Source organism: Varroa destructor, unplaced genomic scaffold (assembly GCF_002443255.2).
Source record: "Varroa destructor unplaced genomic scaffold, Vdes_3.0 BEIS01000001.1, whole genome shotgun sequence".
NCBI classification, from domain to species: Eukaryota; Metazoa; Arthropoda; class Arachnida; order Mesostigmata; family Varroidae; genus Varroa; species Varroa destructor.
In genome coordinates this window covers 67,010,479-67,028,545 of record NW_019211454.1, presented here as the reverse complement: position 1 = coordinate 67,028,545, position 18,067 = coordinate 67,010,479, and the positions used below count along the sequence as shown (strand labels likewise).

General features: G+C 39.0%; 2 protein-coding genes across 14 annotated transcripts; one reads left to right on the top strand and one right to left on the bottom strand.

Annotated features, from left to right (window-relative positions):
- Positions 1-415: 415 nt before the first annotated feature.
- Positions 416-7,887, top strand: LOC111243271 (ankyrin repeat and SOCS box protein 8-like). Of its 10 annotated transcripts, none has more exons than XM_086977505.1 (6): positions 416-630; positions 2,914-3,008; positions 3,464-3,612; positions 3,985-4,396; positions 4,820-4,958; positions 5,134-7,887. In XM_086977505.1, exons 2-6 carry the CDS (start codon positions 2,915-2,917, stop codon positions 5,234-5,236), a joined length of 897 nt encoding a protein of 298 aa, XP_086833631.1. In that variant the 5' UTR covers positions 416-630; position 2,914; the 3' UTR covers positions 5,237-7,887. The 10 variants fall into 10 exon arrangements, with proteins under 10 accessions (XP_086833631.1, XP_086833630.1, XP_022644286.1 ...); XM_086977504.1 differs by having other exon boundaries at positions 2,886-3,008; XM_022788551.2 differs by having other exon boundaries at positions 416-774; positions 2,899-3,008.
- LOC111245286 (1,5-anhydro-D-fructose reductase-like) lies at positions 6,300-13,953 on the bottom strand. Of its 4 annotated transcripts, none has more exons than XM_086977487.1 (8): positions 13,815-13,953; positions 12,748-13,063; positions 11,340-11,501; positions 10,267-10,467; positions 9,372-9,583; positions 8,879-9,041; positions 8,403-8,470; positions 6,300-8,069 (listed from the first exon to the last, which is right to left on the bottom strand). In XM_086977487.1, exons 2-8 carry the CDS (start codon positions 12,817-12,819, stop codon positions 7,832-7,834), a joined length of 1,116 nt encoding a protein of 371 aa, XP_086833613.1. In that variant the 5' UTR covers positions 12,820-13,063; positions 13,815-13,953; the 3' UTR covers positions 6,300-7,831. The 4 variants fall into 4 exon arrangements, with proteins under 4 accessions (XP_086833613.1, XP_086833614.1, XP_086833615.1 ...); XM_086977488.1 differs by having other exon boundaries at positions 12,748-12,883; positions 13,115-13,916; XM_086977489.1 differs by having other exon boundaries at positions 12,748-12,883; positions 13,815-13,833.
- Between the last annotated feature and the right edge of the window lie 4,114 nt (positions 13,954-18,067).

Here is an 18,067-nt window from a genome sequence, read left to right as displayed (position 1 = left end):
AAAAACCTTTGCTCATATGCCTTTCCTGGCTTCATAACAAGCCGCATAGTTAAGCTTACGCTAAGTGCGTCGCCTATAGTTTTAATTGTTAATGAAACAGATTAAAATGTTACACCGTAGCACGTTTTAATTTTTGTCGATTATATATTCTTCAAGATACTGAATTCTATATTGTATGCTATAGAACCTGACACTGTGTATATTCGCGCAAGCATTTATCCCGATATTATAGTCTCGTTCTCGCAGCACGCCTTCCTTATATTATGAGATACATTTTTGTGGATCTTGATCGTTACTCAATGATTAGATATTTGCCGTAAGATGTTAATATCGCTAGAAAGAAGTTTGCATGAATATCATAATTAGGTATAAATTTTTAACTTGCCTCTTTTGTGGCTTTGTGCTGTTGCCATCGGCCGCAACCGGTATTCATGTCGCCCCATCTCTTTCATAGCATGCACAAAAAAATTCAAGATGGCGGCTGCCAGCTGACCATCATCTGGAAGCGCATCGCGCGCTGGAAAATTGTCCGTTTCTGTGAATAGGTGCGCGGGAAACTCTTTACGTGCTGAATTCAAGCTTCCTCAGACTCTGCAGCTGTCCAGGGCGTATAAACAGTGTCTCGCTCTGGTATGTGACAATTAATGATGTTCCAACAACGCGACCGACCCGTAATCCCTGTTCACTCAAAATACAACGAAACCCAGCTTAACCAACCAGTCGGTAGAAAATACAGCTGAGGCAACTGTGCCGGCGTAAATTGACAACTTATAGGTCGGTCCAATCGGAAGATTTGAAATTGCAGATTTTCGAAGGAGCAATGTTACAGGAAAACATAAAAAGTTGGTAGACATTGATATATAGTGGAGGACGATAGCAAAAACACATGCTATGGCGAAAATGCAGTTATAAGATTCACACTCCGTGTAAGAAACAAGAGCTTGGTATTAAGACATGACTCTAAGGGTAGCTTGTTTTATTTCGCATATATATACTTATACGAGACTTGTTGGATCGTGCAATGTGTACAAATTGCATAAGATTATTCCTCTGAAATGGTAGCACAAGTCATTTAATCAAATACACTACCAATAAAATGAACACCACGAGCTGCTGATGAAAAAAAATACAGCAGAATGTTACATATAAGGATATAATACTAAGTTAAGGATCATTGAAGCACTCTTTCATATGGTTTCTGATGTTGCCGATGGCAGTACCGTAGCACAGTTTGTATAAATATTCACAAAATCTGTAAAAATAAACCGATAATCGACCGTTATTGATTAACTACTAAAAGGCGTACAAATAGAAGGTGACGGTCTGTGGCTATATTTTATGAGCTAAACGACAAAAACTCGTACACTGCAAATTTAAAATTGCAACCAATGGTATCACTTTGAAGAAACATATCAATCGTTTTTGGTGAGGAATATACTGGTTCGACACGTCTACAACCGTTTTTAAGGCAACTTCTTTTTAGAGAACTTAACTACAAGCAGCATAAGTTCAAGCAAACAGTTGCCCTGTCGTGTGAGACTTGTTCCCATATATTTACTGCGGGATATGGTTGTGTTATGAACTGAGAAGCGAATGTCATATTTGAAAGTGTGTATCAGGATAAATAGGTAAACACATCAAAAGAGGTCTCATACGAACAAGCTTGAAAAAATTATACAGAGCTCTACTTACAATCTTGTCTCGCGGCGAAGTATAAATGTTCGTTTAACAGATTATTCCAGTACAACGAACTTTATCGGGAACGTAGGTAAACATTCAATATGTAATGCTGTTGTAGTAGCAAAAACATTTATTAAGATTTGGTTGATTAGTTCTACGTAGAAGATGAACAATGATGCCTTACTGGATATGCTCTATTGAAGTCTTACATGGGAAATAGACATTCTAACAAGAATAACTGCTCTCTCGTCATGAAAAGAATTTTATGAAAGCTGACTTGTCCACCGAGGTTCAGTAGCTATCCTCGAAAAATTCTTTCGAAAACTTGTTTTTCAGCCGTGGTATGGCAGAGAGCCGAACCGAAGCTATAGCGAAGCGACCTGCATTATGCCAGCTGCTATTAAAAATACGATATCTAGCGCGTTGCTGTTCGTCACGTTTTAAGCTTTGCTATTGCCTAATTGGCCCATCCACCCAAAGATGGCGAAAAATTTATTTAGTAGCCAGCTATCCAATTCTACTACAGTAAAGTGATCCTTTTTTGAAATTGTTCTATTTGAGAACAAGTAGTTGTGCCATGGCTACTAGTACGATGTTAGAAGTCAAAAATTACCTTTGTTTTGCCATCGTTATTCCTAGTTTGTTATCGTGAGGATGATAGTATGTAATAGAGGCATGATATTGATTTTGGTAAATATGTTTCCATCATCTTTATGAGCCGCCTGTAGGAACTGGTAGTATTTTATGGCATCATTTGTTTAAAGTAGAAGGTTTATCCAGCTGCCTTTATACAGCTCTGCATCGTCATAATATGTCTATCCGGAAATGACCATACCCTACAAATTCGGGACCACTAGCAGTTTTTGAACAGGCTTTAGGCATTTTTAAGATCTCAATCAGTTATATAACAAGTCTTAATGATCAATAGTACGTTTTACAGATCGAACGATTTTTGCAGTTAGCTTTGCTTCTGCTGCGCCATAACGCAATTCTGTTATTTTGGTTTGGTCATTTGTGAGTGCGTGCTGTGCAGAAGATAATAAGTACGTTATAGGATACTTCGCCTGTTGTCTACTTGGCTGGTGGGTGTGCTAGGGTTACTTAGAATAGAACAGACTAGATCCAGCGCAAGATCACGAGGGAGAAAAAGCTCTAAGGTGAACTATTTCAACGAGATAATTCGTGCCAATCAATTGCTGATTGAGGTTTTTACGATAGGCTAACGTAATTTAGTATGTGGTACCTGATGGAGAACGTTCAAAGATCGTACACGCTCTCAGAAAGACTGCTCGACGCTATTGGAGTAACCGCCCCAACATCGTGCCTAGGTTAGTTCACGTACATCTATTTTGTTCTTCACTTTAGGTCGATAAACAATAAATACTACTTGCCATTATTTTTTTTATAGAAATCGTTGATACGATCATATTTGATCATGTTCTGTAGACAAACTATTCTATTGAGTTATCGGAAATAATTGTTTTGCTATAATGTTACTATTTGTTCATATGGTTGAATATGTTTTCCATTTATCTTTAAAGCGCTTCAGACTCTTTTAGTTACCATCAACACACAGTACGCATTGAATTTTTTTTTTATTAGAATGGTAATAAAACTTACTGTGCATGGCTTCTAATATGAATTGAGCAGTATAAAATGACAAAACAGCTCCGGTCGTTTTATGCCATGGTTTTATATGAGCATTAAGGTTTAAAGCTTGGTAAATCTTCGTAGTCTAATCATCAATTTTTTTTAAGTTATTAATATTACCAATTGTTCACAGGAGGCAAAGATGAAAAACTAATCGTTGAAAATCTTCTACGTGAAGGGGCTGATGTAAATCAGGCACACGGAACGTTTGTGCCGATTCATTCGGCCTGCATGATGGGAAGCGTTGAAATTGTCGCCGTTCTTCTTAAATGGGGAGCCGATGTAAGTCAGATTTATTGAAAGCTTGTACAGCTGTTATAATCGCTCTTGCTGTTAGAATTGGTTGTTTGGAGTATTATATTGTGTGGGGCGCTGAATTCTCTGTAGGTGCCTTGCCGCACGTAAGCACTCATTCAAATATGTTTTTTTATGTTCTCTTTTGCCAACATTTCGTGTGCATATATCTACAACGTTTTTCTGTGTAGCCCATTTGTTTCCAGTGAGCTTTGCTCTTTCAAGATATATGATCAATAATATACACTAATAGAAAGTAAATTTCAAGTGTGAGAAACTCATGTTTATGTGAAAACGGAGCGTAAACCATTATCAACCTGTACTCTCGGCGCTAAATTCTGACGTCTCTATTTTGTTTAGGTAAACCAGCTAGACGGCTTCCATAGGTCGGCGTTACATTACGCCGTTGAGAAGAGTGGTGAGTGTACACAGATGTTGCTGCAGGCGGGCGCTGAAACCGAGAGCCGTGACCTAAACCGAAATACACCTCTCCATTGGGCCGCGTTCCGAAATCGAGCCGACTGTTGTCGACTTTTATTGCAGTATCACGCAGATGTCAATGCGCGCGATCGCAACGATGACACGCCGTTAAGTTGGGCTGCGATGAAAGGAAATCTTGAGAGTGTTCGGGTCCTTTTCGAGTATAATGCACCGCCGAACGTTATGTCTCATGCGCGAATGCTGCCCTTAACACGGGTCGGCATCCTACTTGACGGTGGACTGCATACAGAGGAAGATGAAACCTGCTTTGAACTTCTTACTCGAGGAATGGGTAAGTTAGGAAGGAAAGCGTGGCATACGGAGTTTTGTTTGTTGTGTTTTAAGAGTTATGGCGTGTGTCTAAACCGAAAGGTCTATGAATAGGCTCTCGGCAGGTTTAAACCGAGATAACGTAGTAAGAACGTTCTAGCGTTTTGATAATCAACTCATAAACAAATTCAGCGTGACATTTGTAAGCTGGACAAACTATTCGTACGTTCTTGCGCGTGCAGCTCTCGTGATCTTGTAACTTTATTTACTGTCAAATAATAAGGATAAAAAGTGGCCTACCTCTTAATGAAAAGGTTTATATGTTTGATATATATTTGTTTTATTAATTCCTTTGTATTGATGGATTGTTGGTTTAACGAAAACTAACTATTTCCAACATATTTGCAATGTAATACTGTGATAAATTATCACTGCTAATTCGCAGGTCGTATTGAGCTGCGCGTAAGGCGTGCAGAGAATCCGGATGCGCTTTTACTGCCATTTTTATTGTCGAGAGATGTAAAGCTTTCATTCCGATTGTTGGACTTATGCTCAGCCCCGCGACCACTTAAAGCTCTAGCTAGGTAAGATATCTAGACTATTATTTACAACGTTTTGGGCGACCGGGCATTTTTTTGTTCTTTAACTTTTGGCAATAACTCAGCCGATTTACCTGTTATGCCCTGGAAGCGACAATCATTTATGTGTTTTATTTATGGGGAGTCGTTCTAGTACCGCTAAATAGTCTTTTGCTTACAGATTCGCGGTCAGACAGGCCTTGGGTCCCACACATCTTCCAAGCGTGATACCTCTTTTGCGGTTACCACCAAGTCTTTGCGACTACCTTCTTCTCGAGTACTAATAGGACAGGTGTTGCGCTAATTATAAAGATGATTTGTAGTTTTGTGTGGCGGCACTCCCATTTTGCCAATCAGTTCCGTACACTTCAAAGTAGTGCTGTATACAAGCGGAAAAATCATCAGTGAGTAAACAGCAGAATGTCGTTGGCGTAAGATCTAGCAAGCTGATGAAGTGCTGCTTCCTGACAATTAGTTGATGGCGAATAGAATCTCCAAGTGTTCTGTGATAGGGAATAGTCGTTGGTTCTCTTCCATTTGATACAGCGTTCACAGCGCTATGCACAAGCAACGTGCAAGCATTTGACAAACCCATTACGCGAACGTTATGGGTGTTTTAATAACAACTGTTTGAATCAAACCATCGTAACAAAATGCAGTTGACGTGAAAATGATTGAAAGGTAATTATTGCAGTCTTGAAGTTAGTTTAACAGGCAACAAGAAAAGCCATACCCGGTGGAGTGTGTGATAGCGATGGAGCAGCGATTATTGTCCTACTATTGTCGTCACAAAGGCAGGCTTATTAATCACATCGTATATTATGGTGTTATTGTTAAGATATTGTGCAAAGTGGGCCCAATCAACGTATTACGACATACATTTTAGCGATTGGAACACTAGAAATGACATGAATACAGATTGTGAGTTCACAGAGTTATCTGGCGAAAGTTTTCTAAAGACTAACATATGCTCGCGTCGTTACAGTTCAACTTAAAAAGTACCCAAGAAAAGGCAAGCAAAATAAGGCAGATTTAACTTAATTTAATAGCTCGAATTAAGTACAATACAATTTTATACAGTTATATTATCACACTTTCTAAGGGGCCGTGTAACTGGGTCAAATAATTACATATTTTTTTTCTGGCGATCGTACAAGCTGCGTCGTCGTAGTTTGTTTAATACAGTTACATATGACTGAATATGCCCCATGCAATCGGTCATCAGCGGAATTAGAGAATTGTCCCTGAATGCAATGAAATTGAGTCGTCAATTGCATAGCTCTCGCAAATGTGTAAGAGTCAATTGTTCGCTAGATGCACTGGACGTTATTTTAGGTTTTAGTTAGATGTTAGTACAAGTTAATTTCCTATATGAAAGTTGCTAATAACAAAGACAAAGAGCAAGTGATAACAATCAGTAACAACTAGAAAATTTCAGATGAATTTTATGAAATTAACTCTGTTATTCGCTGTGTTCCCGGTGAGGATTAGAGGAACTGCTAATTATTTTATGCACCAAGATAATATACGACTTTCCTTCTGTTCGCCAACGTCCCTAATATTTAAACAGCATGAACATGTGTGAGATTTTTTCAACTCGAAAAAGTACCTGCCTGACGTTTGAAATTGTTTGCAGTTCTATTTTCATTCATATTTATAGTAAGAACTAGGTAGTGCTAAACAAATATTTCATTTTTTACCATTTTACCGATTATTCACGAATACATTTAAGAGATAATAACAATAATAGCTTTTAGCAAAAGTTCCTTGTGTAATAATATTCATAATTTCTAGAAGCTTGGTATGTACATGTAGTAGCGTAAAAGACTTGATAATAATAAAAATGAACAATGCCTTTTTTAGAAGACGGTGAGTTTGAATTGTAGATCCTGATGAATATTGACAAGAATAATGAAAACCGTGTGAAAACCAGAATTTGCTGTAAAGTACTTTATAGTAGAGTGTTGTTGTTGTTTGACCATATATAACAGTATGCTTGTTTATTTCAACCATTTTAGGCAATAGTTGATAAACTATTTCCATGCTAGCAAAGCAAAGATACGACAGTAATAGTAATAATAAATCAATCTTCAAGGTTAAACTAATCCGAACAATCTAAATATCAGTAAACATTTAACAAAAAGGCACATGCATAGTCGTATTGTTGCTCATTGAGCAAACAAGCTTCCCACGCGCAATGAAAATATATAACGTAATGGTTCATCTTGACACGTTATAGATATGTACAAATCCAATGTCACTGATGGATACGCAGAATTAGAGATGACAGATAGAAGAACAAAAATCATTAGAAGGATAGCTGCGTTATTACAACAATAAATAATGAAAATAACAGAAGAAGTCTGAGTAATTAGGATTATAAAGACACCGAAGGGCAGATCTGTCGATGTAGTGACTTGTGCGAGAAAAAAATTTGTGTGTATTAAATGGACGTCGAATTCTTTCTGTATCGAAAAAAGACAGTGTAGTTAGTAAGCTGTCTTACTCGGAGGATGTCATGTACACTTTACTTTTGGTAGAGCTTCCGCACAGGTCAGTGTCTGAGAAAGGCTCGTTTGCAAATAGGGTAACTATCGTTAAATATCGATATCCAATAAACACGAACCATTAGCGGTGCCTGTTTGTGCAATAAAAAGTATGATACATACGTTTTCATTGTGTGTCTCGACCACCGAGATGAGCAACGAGCGTGAATATGTATTGTTCTTATATACAAGGAGCATTGCTAAGAAGTGACAGTAAATTAAAGGAAAGCAACAACAAAATGCAAAAAAATATCATCCGAATAACAATCCAACTGATTAGTGGCAGCAACCGCGATTTAAATTAAGGAAAACACTTTATATGCATATATACAGTTATTTAAAAACTAGAGCCAACTTAATAAAGACAAAAAGATTTTGTTTTATCTCGATTTTACGAGTTTTTCTTTCTCCTTTTCCATCGTAAGCACCTACGCATGAAAATTTTCTTTCAACATAAAATATGAGTAAAGGGTAAAAGTTTCCGATTTTAATATTCAATGAAGGAGATGTGATTAGACGGAACTCGCTCTTTCGAAACAGCAAATGTCCTTGTTTGACGCCAGAGTTACTCCTGTTGCCCAACAAACAGCAGTTTATGTATACATATATAAATTGGCTTTGAGCATTTTGCAAGGTCTTGTGAGCTCATATACGTTTTATTATCATAACTTAATGGGCACGACAGATCCACTGAATATGTTTGACAAAATGGTCAAGCCGTTATAACGATGGTACGTAATTAGTCAAAATCAATGCATTAAGAAATGACCTTTTACCTATTTCTAACTCAATGATTTAATTTAGGGTTTATGCGGGATTCGCACTTTCCCTTATTATATCATTTACTTAAAATTCGATATTGAACGGGAAAAATTTGTGATTCTTAAAATTGTCGGCCTTAAACCTTCTATATCCTCTGTCAAGTGCCATTAGTAAGGCCATCTCTTCCGGATCCAAATTGAAGTCAAATACCTGTTGAAAAAAGTAACGAATTGATTCTTCAATAATTGTTCTCGCCACTCGAGGTTATTCAACACTCTCGGGTTTCACTGTATTAATAAGTCGTTGAAATAATCTCTTCCATATAGCATTAAGAAGCTGTCACACTAGACAGCCTAGCCGAACTGGGGCTTGTTGGGCTTGTCCGCGCTTTTTTCAGCAAACCTATGAAGCAGCATTGTAACCTTATGCCAACGCTGAGATCTGAACCATCGATGGTAGTATGCTTATAGTTACTCTGGCCACGCGCTTAGAGATGCGCTTCAGCCACCCTGAGCATGCCGCCCCATAGCCTTTTTTAAAGATAAGGTTTTTAAAACATCCTATCAATTTTAAAATCTATGTACGGATTCTCCTATCTGGACCAGGTAAATGACAAACCTCAATATTTTCACGAATACGACGCGAGTCAGAGCTCTTTGGAATAACCGCGATACCTCGTTGTATCAGGAAACGTAGTAAAACTTGGGCCGCAGTTTTATTGTGTTTCTTTGCGAGAGCAATTACGACAGGGTCCTCGAGAGGGATGGGTGCGTCGGGGTATCTGAAATGTCACTCTCAACTTACTATCATACGTGAGTAAGGTCTAATTTTCCTTGGCACCTATTTCTTGATTAAAATTGCAACGCAATTTCATAAACCACCGCATAACAAGTTACAAAGCTTATTTATTGTACGGTCTAGATCGACTGCGCGTAGAAATAGCAACACAAATACCTAGGTTGTTTTGCGTAAGCCTGAAATTTGAGCTCTATCTGGGAAACGAACTCGAGATCCACATAACCTAACTATTTATTTTTACAATCCCTAACTCTCGATCAGACTGCAATTCTAGTGTTCCAGGTTATAATTCGCTAAAATTACCGTAACCCACCTTTTATTTCCAGGTGATCCTAGAGGACTATACGCAATGAGTGTGATGCCTCTTTGTGCACAAAAGGCTCGCAACTTCTCTTGGTTAAGGTAAATATTTGTTTCAACTTGGTTTACCAATGGCTTAATCGTACAATTCGCCAAAAGGCGAGTCATCTGCTCGCTGTTGAAGTTTGACACACCTATATTGCGCACTCGCCCTTCTATGTAGAGCTTGTCATGAAAGCATGAAACCAGGAAAAGTAAGTTCCATTACAAACTGACAAGTATGTAAGATACTAAAGCCATTGAAATTCCCAGGATAGAAACCAGAAGACTGCACTTCATGCAATTGATTTTCAAATGTACCAATAATCTACAATATGACAAACTAACGTCGATTGGTGTAAAGTACACAGTTCTTGATTAAGGTCTTTCACTGAACGTGCCGGCATATATCTATGTCGGTTCACATATTTCTACATGTTATATGCATATCCCTTCACCATTATTTACTGTTTGTCGATTTCAGCAAATAGAAGCGTTTTGAACTGCTATTACGTATAAAAAATGGAGCGAACAATGATGCCAAGCAAAAGCAATACAGATATAGGCACGCCTACTGCGTGTTGACACGACAGTGCTACAAATCCGCATTAGGATTTAACACGGTTTTATTTTTACTCACTGCCATAATTAAGCGACCGGTTATAATTTGATCTACCATGCATTTGTCACCGCTCAATCAAACCTAATGGTGAATACAGGACGGTCTTTTTAGCCCATAAAGAATAAAGCTTTTAGCATTGACAAACAATTGCTTTTGGATGGCTTACATTTTGTTCACTTCCCTGTATCATCATGATCCAGACGGCCTACTACTCGTTATGTTGATGTAACAGTAGTCGTTTACACACCTCTTCCATACCGCGCCAACATTCGAGAAAATCAACATCAGTTGTGGAAGGCACTCCGTCTTCTGCACGTCCTTCATGGCCCTCGCGGAAAGCGAAAGGCCAATGCATAAGATAGAGATCGACATAGTCAACCCCTAATGCTATGGCCGAACGTTGGAAGCATTCTTCTACCTGCTGGACTCGATGGTACGAGTTCCACACCTGCAGATTTATTAAAATCATCGTCAACGACTGATGTCGGTAAAAAAAAATAGACCCATCGACCACATCGGTGACCTACAATGGATACTAAAAAAGGACTAAACACCTTTAAGTGAACTGCGAACGCCCTGGGTCATTATATTGCCACAAAAAAATATTTAAAACAAACATACGATTTTCGCTTAAAAAGGATTACAGCTGATTCAGGCGCTAAATACATACCGATCAATAATACAAGCACACGTCAATAGTTTGGGCGGTTTGCTAAAACAAAAACGTTTTAACTTGTGTTGTTTATATTCCGTCGTGTTCAGCTATCAAGCATTTTGACTCGACTCTCTGCATGGGTTATTCGATTGCACCAGTTTTTTAATATTTTTTTTTTCAAAGTTTTTCGCCCTTTACAGCTTATAACAGCCAGGTACTAAAGTGCGCTGCCGGTTGGCTTCGGTCCAAACTGAAATGAACGCTTTTTGATTACGACAAACATTTCTAGTGCATATGTTACCCCTCTGTTGTGAAATGAAGTGTGTTACAGTTATTACTGCCAACGATTTGCTGTCCATAGCCGCAGCCAACAGCGTCTCGCACAACCGGTGGTTACCGAGTTATAATACATCATCTTCTAAATATTTTAGATTATAGTACCTCTTAAACCATGGAAACGAATACCAAATATTATTGTCGCTGACAGAATTAACAAGGATCAGACCCTGATACGCTTTGTAGACGATCGTGTCGAAGTGTCGATTGACGCGTATATATTTAGTATTTCTTGAACTTGAAAAGGAAATTGGTGACTAAAGACTCACAAAAAAAAAGTTCTGGATCAGGGCAAGGTTAGGACAGACTGAATGAGAGCTCGCACGAACCTTGGTCGTGATCCATAGATGCTCTCGAGCCACGCGCCCTGTGCGGATTTTGTCTCGGAGAGCTCGGCCAAGCTCCGTCTCATTGTGGTACGCATACGCTGTGTCAAAGTGCGTGTATCCGACATCGACAGCTGTGCATACAGCTGAGTAAACATCTTCACACTGAAATTTTCAACGGGCATCTGATTATATACATACATACATATCGTGTGTGTGTGTGTGTGTGAGTGATCTTTCTCATTACGCGTATTAACCACGTTCGTTACGCTGACAGGCGTCGCTGTATTTAGCTGAAAACAGCTAGCAGATCCTGTAGAGGACAAGCTGAAAGATTTCGAATGGTGCAACCGTAACTAGAAAAAATAGTTATTACAGGTGTATTCAGGCAGGCGACGGAATATACCGGAGGATCTCGTGACATATTACTGCAGTAGGCCCGTCTATTCTTCAATTCGTCTAGAGTAACACAAATCCATGCGGAAAATTATAGGTGCAGCCGTTAGTCATTAACTATTTATAACAGTAATCTATACATAATGTAAACAATCATCTCTCTTGCATTGTTTTCCGTAAAAAGATATGTTTGATCGCTGAAAATATATGCCGCTAACAGTTTTGTTTAGTTCATTTAGGTGATGTTTAAATTACCTTTAGATCCAGCCTTAGGAAAACGTCTACGTTTGAAAAAACTTAGCTTTACTGATATCGCGTCTTAGAAAAGCGAATTTTTTTACAGCAATTTTTTGATGAAGCCAGCAAGATTTTTTTCAAGAGAATTGCTCATAGCTAAATAATAAAATTACATAGATCAAGTTGACATATCAAAGGAGTATAAAATGGAATTAATCACGCCAGTTCCAATTTTCTTGTTTGATAATACCTGCAGTGATGTTGATAGTTCACAGTTTGATGCCTAGTATAAGTAAGTTATTCGGCATTCGATGTTTAGAACGTTGTGAAATTGATTAGAAGTAAATTCTTTTAAATAAAAATTTCATCAAGACACATTTTTAGTGGAAACGTGCTGTCCCATGGATGCCCCTAATTGTACTAATTAGCTTCGATTCGCGCAGTAGATACCGCATGGATTGTAAAGCATAATAAGGAGATAAAGGGATGTTAACTTATGTCTGCTTGAAATAAGAATTTTAAAGGGAGGAGGACATAAAGGATTTTAATGCCTCCTCAGATCGCATGCATAAAAGTTGCTTACAGTTGTGATATATGTATGTAAATTATGAGTAACGAGTATCGGCTGTTGTTCGTGTTTTAATTATCAGATAGTCATGACTATTTCGATTAACAATACAATTTATAAATTCTATAAATATTTTCTATAAACTTCTATCATAGTGGAAGCCTTAATATATATAGCATGATATGGACATATTTGCTTAGTTCAGTATACCTTGGCTGTGCCCAAACCCAGGACGGGTATTTCGGCTCCGTTACAAAGAGACATAGTCTTTGCACGCGGCATCTTCGCAGCGCTGTCAAACGATTTTGTTAGCGAACGAATAGTAACTGCCCTTCCGGAGCAAAACCTTCGGTGGTAGTAAAAGTATTGTTGTTAATTGCATAGGTGCCCTTCGATCAGCAAAATGGACGGTTAGGTAATGCAACGCCAGCGATCAGTCGTAAAATAGCAATGACACTACTTTCCAACGACGGAATACGTACAACACTCACAACTCGCAGCTGCACGTCATCTGCTGCCGACAGATCTAGGAAGAACGCCAGCGACAATGTTTACGACAGTCAAGTTATATACTCACGGCGGAAGCGGACTGATTGACTTGTAGCATTCGTTAACGACGATGCCGTTAGCCACGAAAAATCAAACTGTAGCTTATGCCATAAAACAAATTTTTCGGTAGTTGTAAAGCTAGATTAGTAGATAGATACGCAGCGGGTCGCGTTCGACGTTTTCCTTTGTAAACATCTTCACCTCTAAAGTAACCCATTCAGATATTTATTCTTTTACCTGAACGAGCTAGCTTTTTAATCGCTATCATATTGCGAAAAATTTGTGATTCAAGTGGTGTTAGTATTGCCTGCTTATGATATGCACTTAAGCCACCGATAGCAAGTGGTCACTCCATCCGTGAAACGTAATCTACAATAGTAGACGGCCGCGTGCGATAAACAGTGACAGTTAAGCGGCTGTATAATCACGTATAGTCATCACTAATACGTAATTCTCACGCAATAGTATACACATTCACACACACACTCACACATCCACACACACACGCGCACACACACACACTTCACTGCATCAAGCCATCACCGAGACTCATCATGCCAGTCTCATTGTATTAATACAATTGCTAACAATATTGCACTACTCTATTAACACTGGTGCAATGTTACAGGAGTAACTGCCGCTTAAAGGAGTATTAGTTTTAGTGCAGCTCGATTGCTAACTAACTAGCTCCTGTTTCCTTTGCAGCTGTTACAGTGATTGGTATATGCCTTGTTATTGACGAGAAAAACGCTACGGCAACCACGGCCGCAGCGCAGCACTCAGTTAGCGGTAGTCGGACTGACTGAGAGGAAATCAGTGCGTCGGTAACGCTGGTCAACAGTCACGTGGATGGACGCAGAATTGCGAGGAGAATATCTGGCGGAACAAAACCCCTTCTTTCTCGCGAAAGATAGGAGAAAAGGTATATAGGGGGACAGAGAGAGGAGGTGAAATAGAGCAGGCAGCAGGATGGCATATCGCCAAACAAGGTCATCGTTGTTGCTGCACCTAGTGTACTTCCAGCTCACCGTCGCATCGCTCCGACTTTCAGCTCTCGCTTGCGTCTAGTCCACCTAAGTTAGTAGCTGCAGCTTGATGTCCTCTTGTTGCCCGGCCACCGCTGCCCTCTGTCCTAGATGTTGTAACACTGCAACAATATGATACAGCCTGCGATGAACTTATGTTCAGGCTAGCTGCTACTGCAATTACTACGATTGTAGAAAGGCGTCTGTTCCAGTCCACTAGCCTTTGACAACAATATACTGTTAGCACCTCTAGCCCCTTTATCTTGTTTGTGCTGTGGCTCGCTTACCGTATGGGTATTTAAAAGCACAACTGATCAGTGTCACGGTATGTGCTAGCCGTACTCTAAATAAGAAGAAAAGGCAACACCGCAATGCTGATCGTGGAAAAAATAAGGAAAAAAGGCGAATACTTAGGTATGTTAGCGGATAAACGAAACAAACAGACTTAATGTCTTTTTAGAAAATCAAAAAACAAACACAATTCACGTATCTTGTTCTTACTACGGGGATATCCTCTCGTTGGCTGGCTTCGGCTTCAGTCAACAGTATCCAAGCATGCGTAAGATACAACAAGTGCGAGGTGTCTTACAACGTTAATGTTTCGAAATATCTTTCCTTTGTGCTCTCTTCTTCCTCTCGCCAGCAAACTCCCGTGCCTTCAACGTCCTTAGTTTCTACATATATGTACAGCACAGGGCCTCTCGTACGTAGCATATAGAAAAAAAACTAGGGTTACATGGAGCAAGGGCTATGTGGATCACTTTTTTTCCAATGAAAAAAGCGGTATTTTAATATTTAATGTTATCACATTTTAACATCTTTCCGATGTTTGCGGGTGAAAAATTTGGTTTCATTTATGCTTTTGTGATCATATCCGAAAGAGTGGGGCTACATAGGATAGCTACGTATTTTACTGCACTTTATAAAATATTTGTTTAACGATAAATATACAAAATAACCATCGTTTTACTAGGTTTTTTTTTCTACTAGTTTCACGTATCTTAAAGCTACGCCTTTAGATACGAACTGAATGTAAGTTACCTTCTCTAAAAACGGTTACATTGGGTTGCATGATCATGCTAAAGGTTATATGTGCCAGGATGAGATATTGCTGTTAAGTCATTGAGGAAGTATATGACTCCGATACGAATTTTGCAGACAAATCTAAACAACTAAGTAGCTTCAATGTAGAACCCAACGGATAATCATGATCATGCGTCCGATGTGCTAGGAGTTGGGCCACTCAAAGCCCGACAACACACTGCGCATTACAACTTCTGGTAGACCTATGGCACACGGACCATAACCTTTGACCTAATTTGGCAATGAATGGTCCTGGCTTTCCTAGCCATAACCACAACTCTTAAATTCTAAATATATAATCAACATACAAACATAAGAAACAACACAATTCAGTCAGTAATTGAGACTTGGATCGACGAGTCCCTTAATGAAAGTCTAGGCTGCCCGACGACGCTGTTTCATCTTTAATATAGTCGTAATGCTGTTTTGGATTCCGCTCTTCGAGTAGCAATAGCACTCATCCGCTCATTCTCATTTCTCTCCTTGTTGTTTTTCAAGGACGGAGCCTATTTAAGAAATGGGAAGACAGAGACAAGCAACTGCATAAATAATTATAGCTATTCCGCTTGCATAGGCAAATCGAACATTTCAAACAAAACAAAACGGGAGTATTGCACAGTTGGAAAAACAACAGTAATTCAAGTAGATCTGTATATACATATATCCTGTATATATATATGGGATATAGTTCTATACGAAGCAGTAAATCGTTAATGCAAGCGGGCTGACAAATGAATGAAAGTGCTCAACGAAAGTTCGACTAGCAGAATGGTAATGCATAGAACGACCACAGTGGTAAATCGTCGGTATTGCCGACAAGCGGAGGGCGATCGGTCTTGGTGATCCTATACCTCAATAAGATCGTGATGAAGTTCCCTATCAGCGGCATCGATTAGAAGGATTTTCATTGTTACGAATGCGACGCGTAACTGCGTTCCCGGCTTTGCATCGCTCACATCGTTAGTTCCACGTTTCACACGTGTTTATGAGGGCTGCGTATAATTTTATCAATCGTAATAACAGAAGCATTGTGAATGTTTCCAAAAAAAGCTTTTGGTTCAGACCAAAGATTTTATATGGGCGTAATATGCGAAGTAATGTGAACTATATTACTAACCAACAGGATCTACGAATAAATGATTGGACCAACATTTCCGGATTAGACGGCGATAGCGAGTAAATGTGCACTAACTATAACTGTTTAATTTAACGTCTTTTGGCGGTCGCGCGTAACTCGAATGACGCTGTCGGCTATATTCATTAGCCGTGTCGAAGTCCAACTGATCTTAATGCCCTCATGCAGTTGTAGCTTGAATGCAGTATAACCTGCATGAAAGTACAACTTTTGTTGAACCTGTTGGACGATGCTAACTTAGCACCATTGGCCAGTTTTACGAAGACTTTAAATGTCAGAACCAGTCAAATGGCTATATGTAGTTTAGATAAGTTGGAACAATGCTCGTCTGTACCATCGATTCTTAATAATTTTAGTGTAAACGTTACGGTGAACCGTAGTTTGGTTCAAGCAATCAGATTTTATTTGTTGACGAATTATATAGATAAAGAACGTGCGTCCTTCCGAACAGTGTTTCTAACAGTGTTACTTTAGAATATGCCTACTTAGAGAATTTCGTGCCATGCACTTAAAACAGATTACTAATAATTACCAATTAAATTACCTTTTGCACATATTTTGGCTAAGAAAAATGTATGAATCCCGTGGGTACCATTGCAGTAAAAAGATGCTAGCCAAAACGCTGCAGTACCATGACAGATTATTAAAGGGAGGCCCGGTATTCGTAAATAAAATTTACATATGGGTTTCTTATATAAAAGAAGAAACCTCGAGGATGATGATTTCACGACACTTCAATGAAGAATATCGACATCTAATGACACACCCTTTGACTTATAGAGAGGAAGTTGCCAGTCGATTTAACCGTGCACACTAGGCCGCAAGGATTCACATTCCTTTTCTTATTATTTTTTTGAGAATCTAGTCCTGCCATGACAAAAGTTACATCAATAAATGATATATGCATAATCAGCTAAGAACGAATACACAACCTATTAGTGGTGCATATGTTAGACCTGCATATATAGGCTACGAGTCTTTTTTAAAAAACCGGTAGCAAATTGTTCAGTATAGAATGTTGAATCGGTAATAAGGGTGATCTGTACCATTGTCAGAGGAGCAAAAGAGGTAGCCGAGGTTAAATGCTTTAAGTTTGTCCCTGTAGCTTGGAATTGGAAATATTGGGTTAGCCTTAATTTACTTGGGTGTCACCGATTTTGGTTGCACCGCAGTCGATCTGGAATCGCGCAAGAACAACAGCTGATGTTTTGCCATGCTTGTCAGCAGTCTCTTTAATCGTCGGATGCTGATGAAGTGGACATCCGTGCGTCCGCCTGAGACCTACTGAGGCAAAAAAATCAGGCCGGCCGTAATATAACAACAAAAATGAGTATGAACGTATGAAACGTGCAGTCAACTTCTATTAACTTGATATTCAGTGAAAATAATTTCGTACATAAATTGTCAAACGTAAACTGTGCCGAAATCAAAAAAATTTGCTGGGTCGGACAAATCGATGACGTTAGAATATTATAATTACCAAGGCCTGCATCGGGCGCGGCTAAAGACACCATATGCGGTAAACTGAATGGCATGTTCTTCGCAGAAATTTTGTAGTCTTGTAAAGATAGTTTGAGGGATGTCTTATAATTTTGCAACGTATTCTCAGATGTCTGTAAGCAAGAGCGAATACATAATATAGAAAAGCAGTCCTGCAACGCAAAATATGTTGCATCGGTAACTAGGAATACGGTGTATGCGTTGTGTTTTATACAATACGTAAATTTCAAGTCCGACA

Coding starts and splice junctions, on each gene's coding strand:
- LOC111243271 (XM_086977505.1), top strand. CDS start 2,915: ATGTGGTACCTGATGGAGAACGTTCAAAGATCGTACACGCTCTCAGAA. Junction 3,613..3,984: donor TTCTTAAATGGGGAGCCGAT/GTAAGTCAGATT, acceptor TATTTTGTTTAG/GTAAACCAGCTAGACGGCTT. Junction 4,959..5,133: donor CCACTTAAAGCTCTAGCTAG/GTAAGATATCTA, acceptor TTTTGCTTACAG/ATTCGCGGTCAGACAGGCCT.
- LOC111245286 (XM_086977487.1), bottom strand. CDS start 12,819: ATGCCGCGTGCAAAGACTATGTCTCTTTGTAACGGAGCCGAAATACCC. Junction 9,042..9,371: donor GGATCACCTGGAAATAAAAG/GTGGGTTACGGT, acceptor GTGACATTTCAG/ATACCCCGACGCACCCATCC. Junction 8,471..8,878: donor GTATTCGTGAAAATATTGAG/GTTTGTCATTTA, acceptor TTTTTTCAACAG/GTATTTGACTTCAATTTGGA.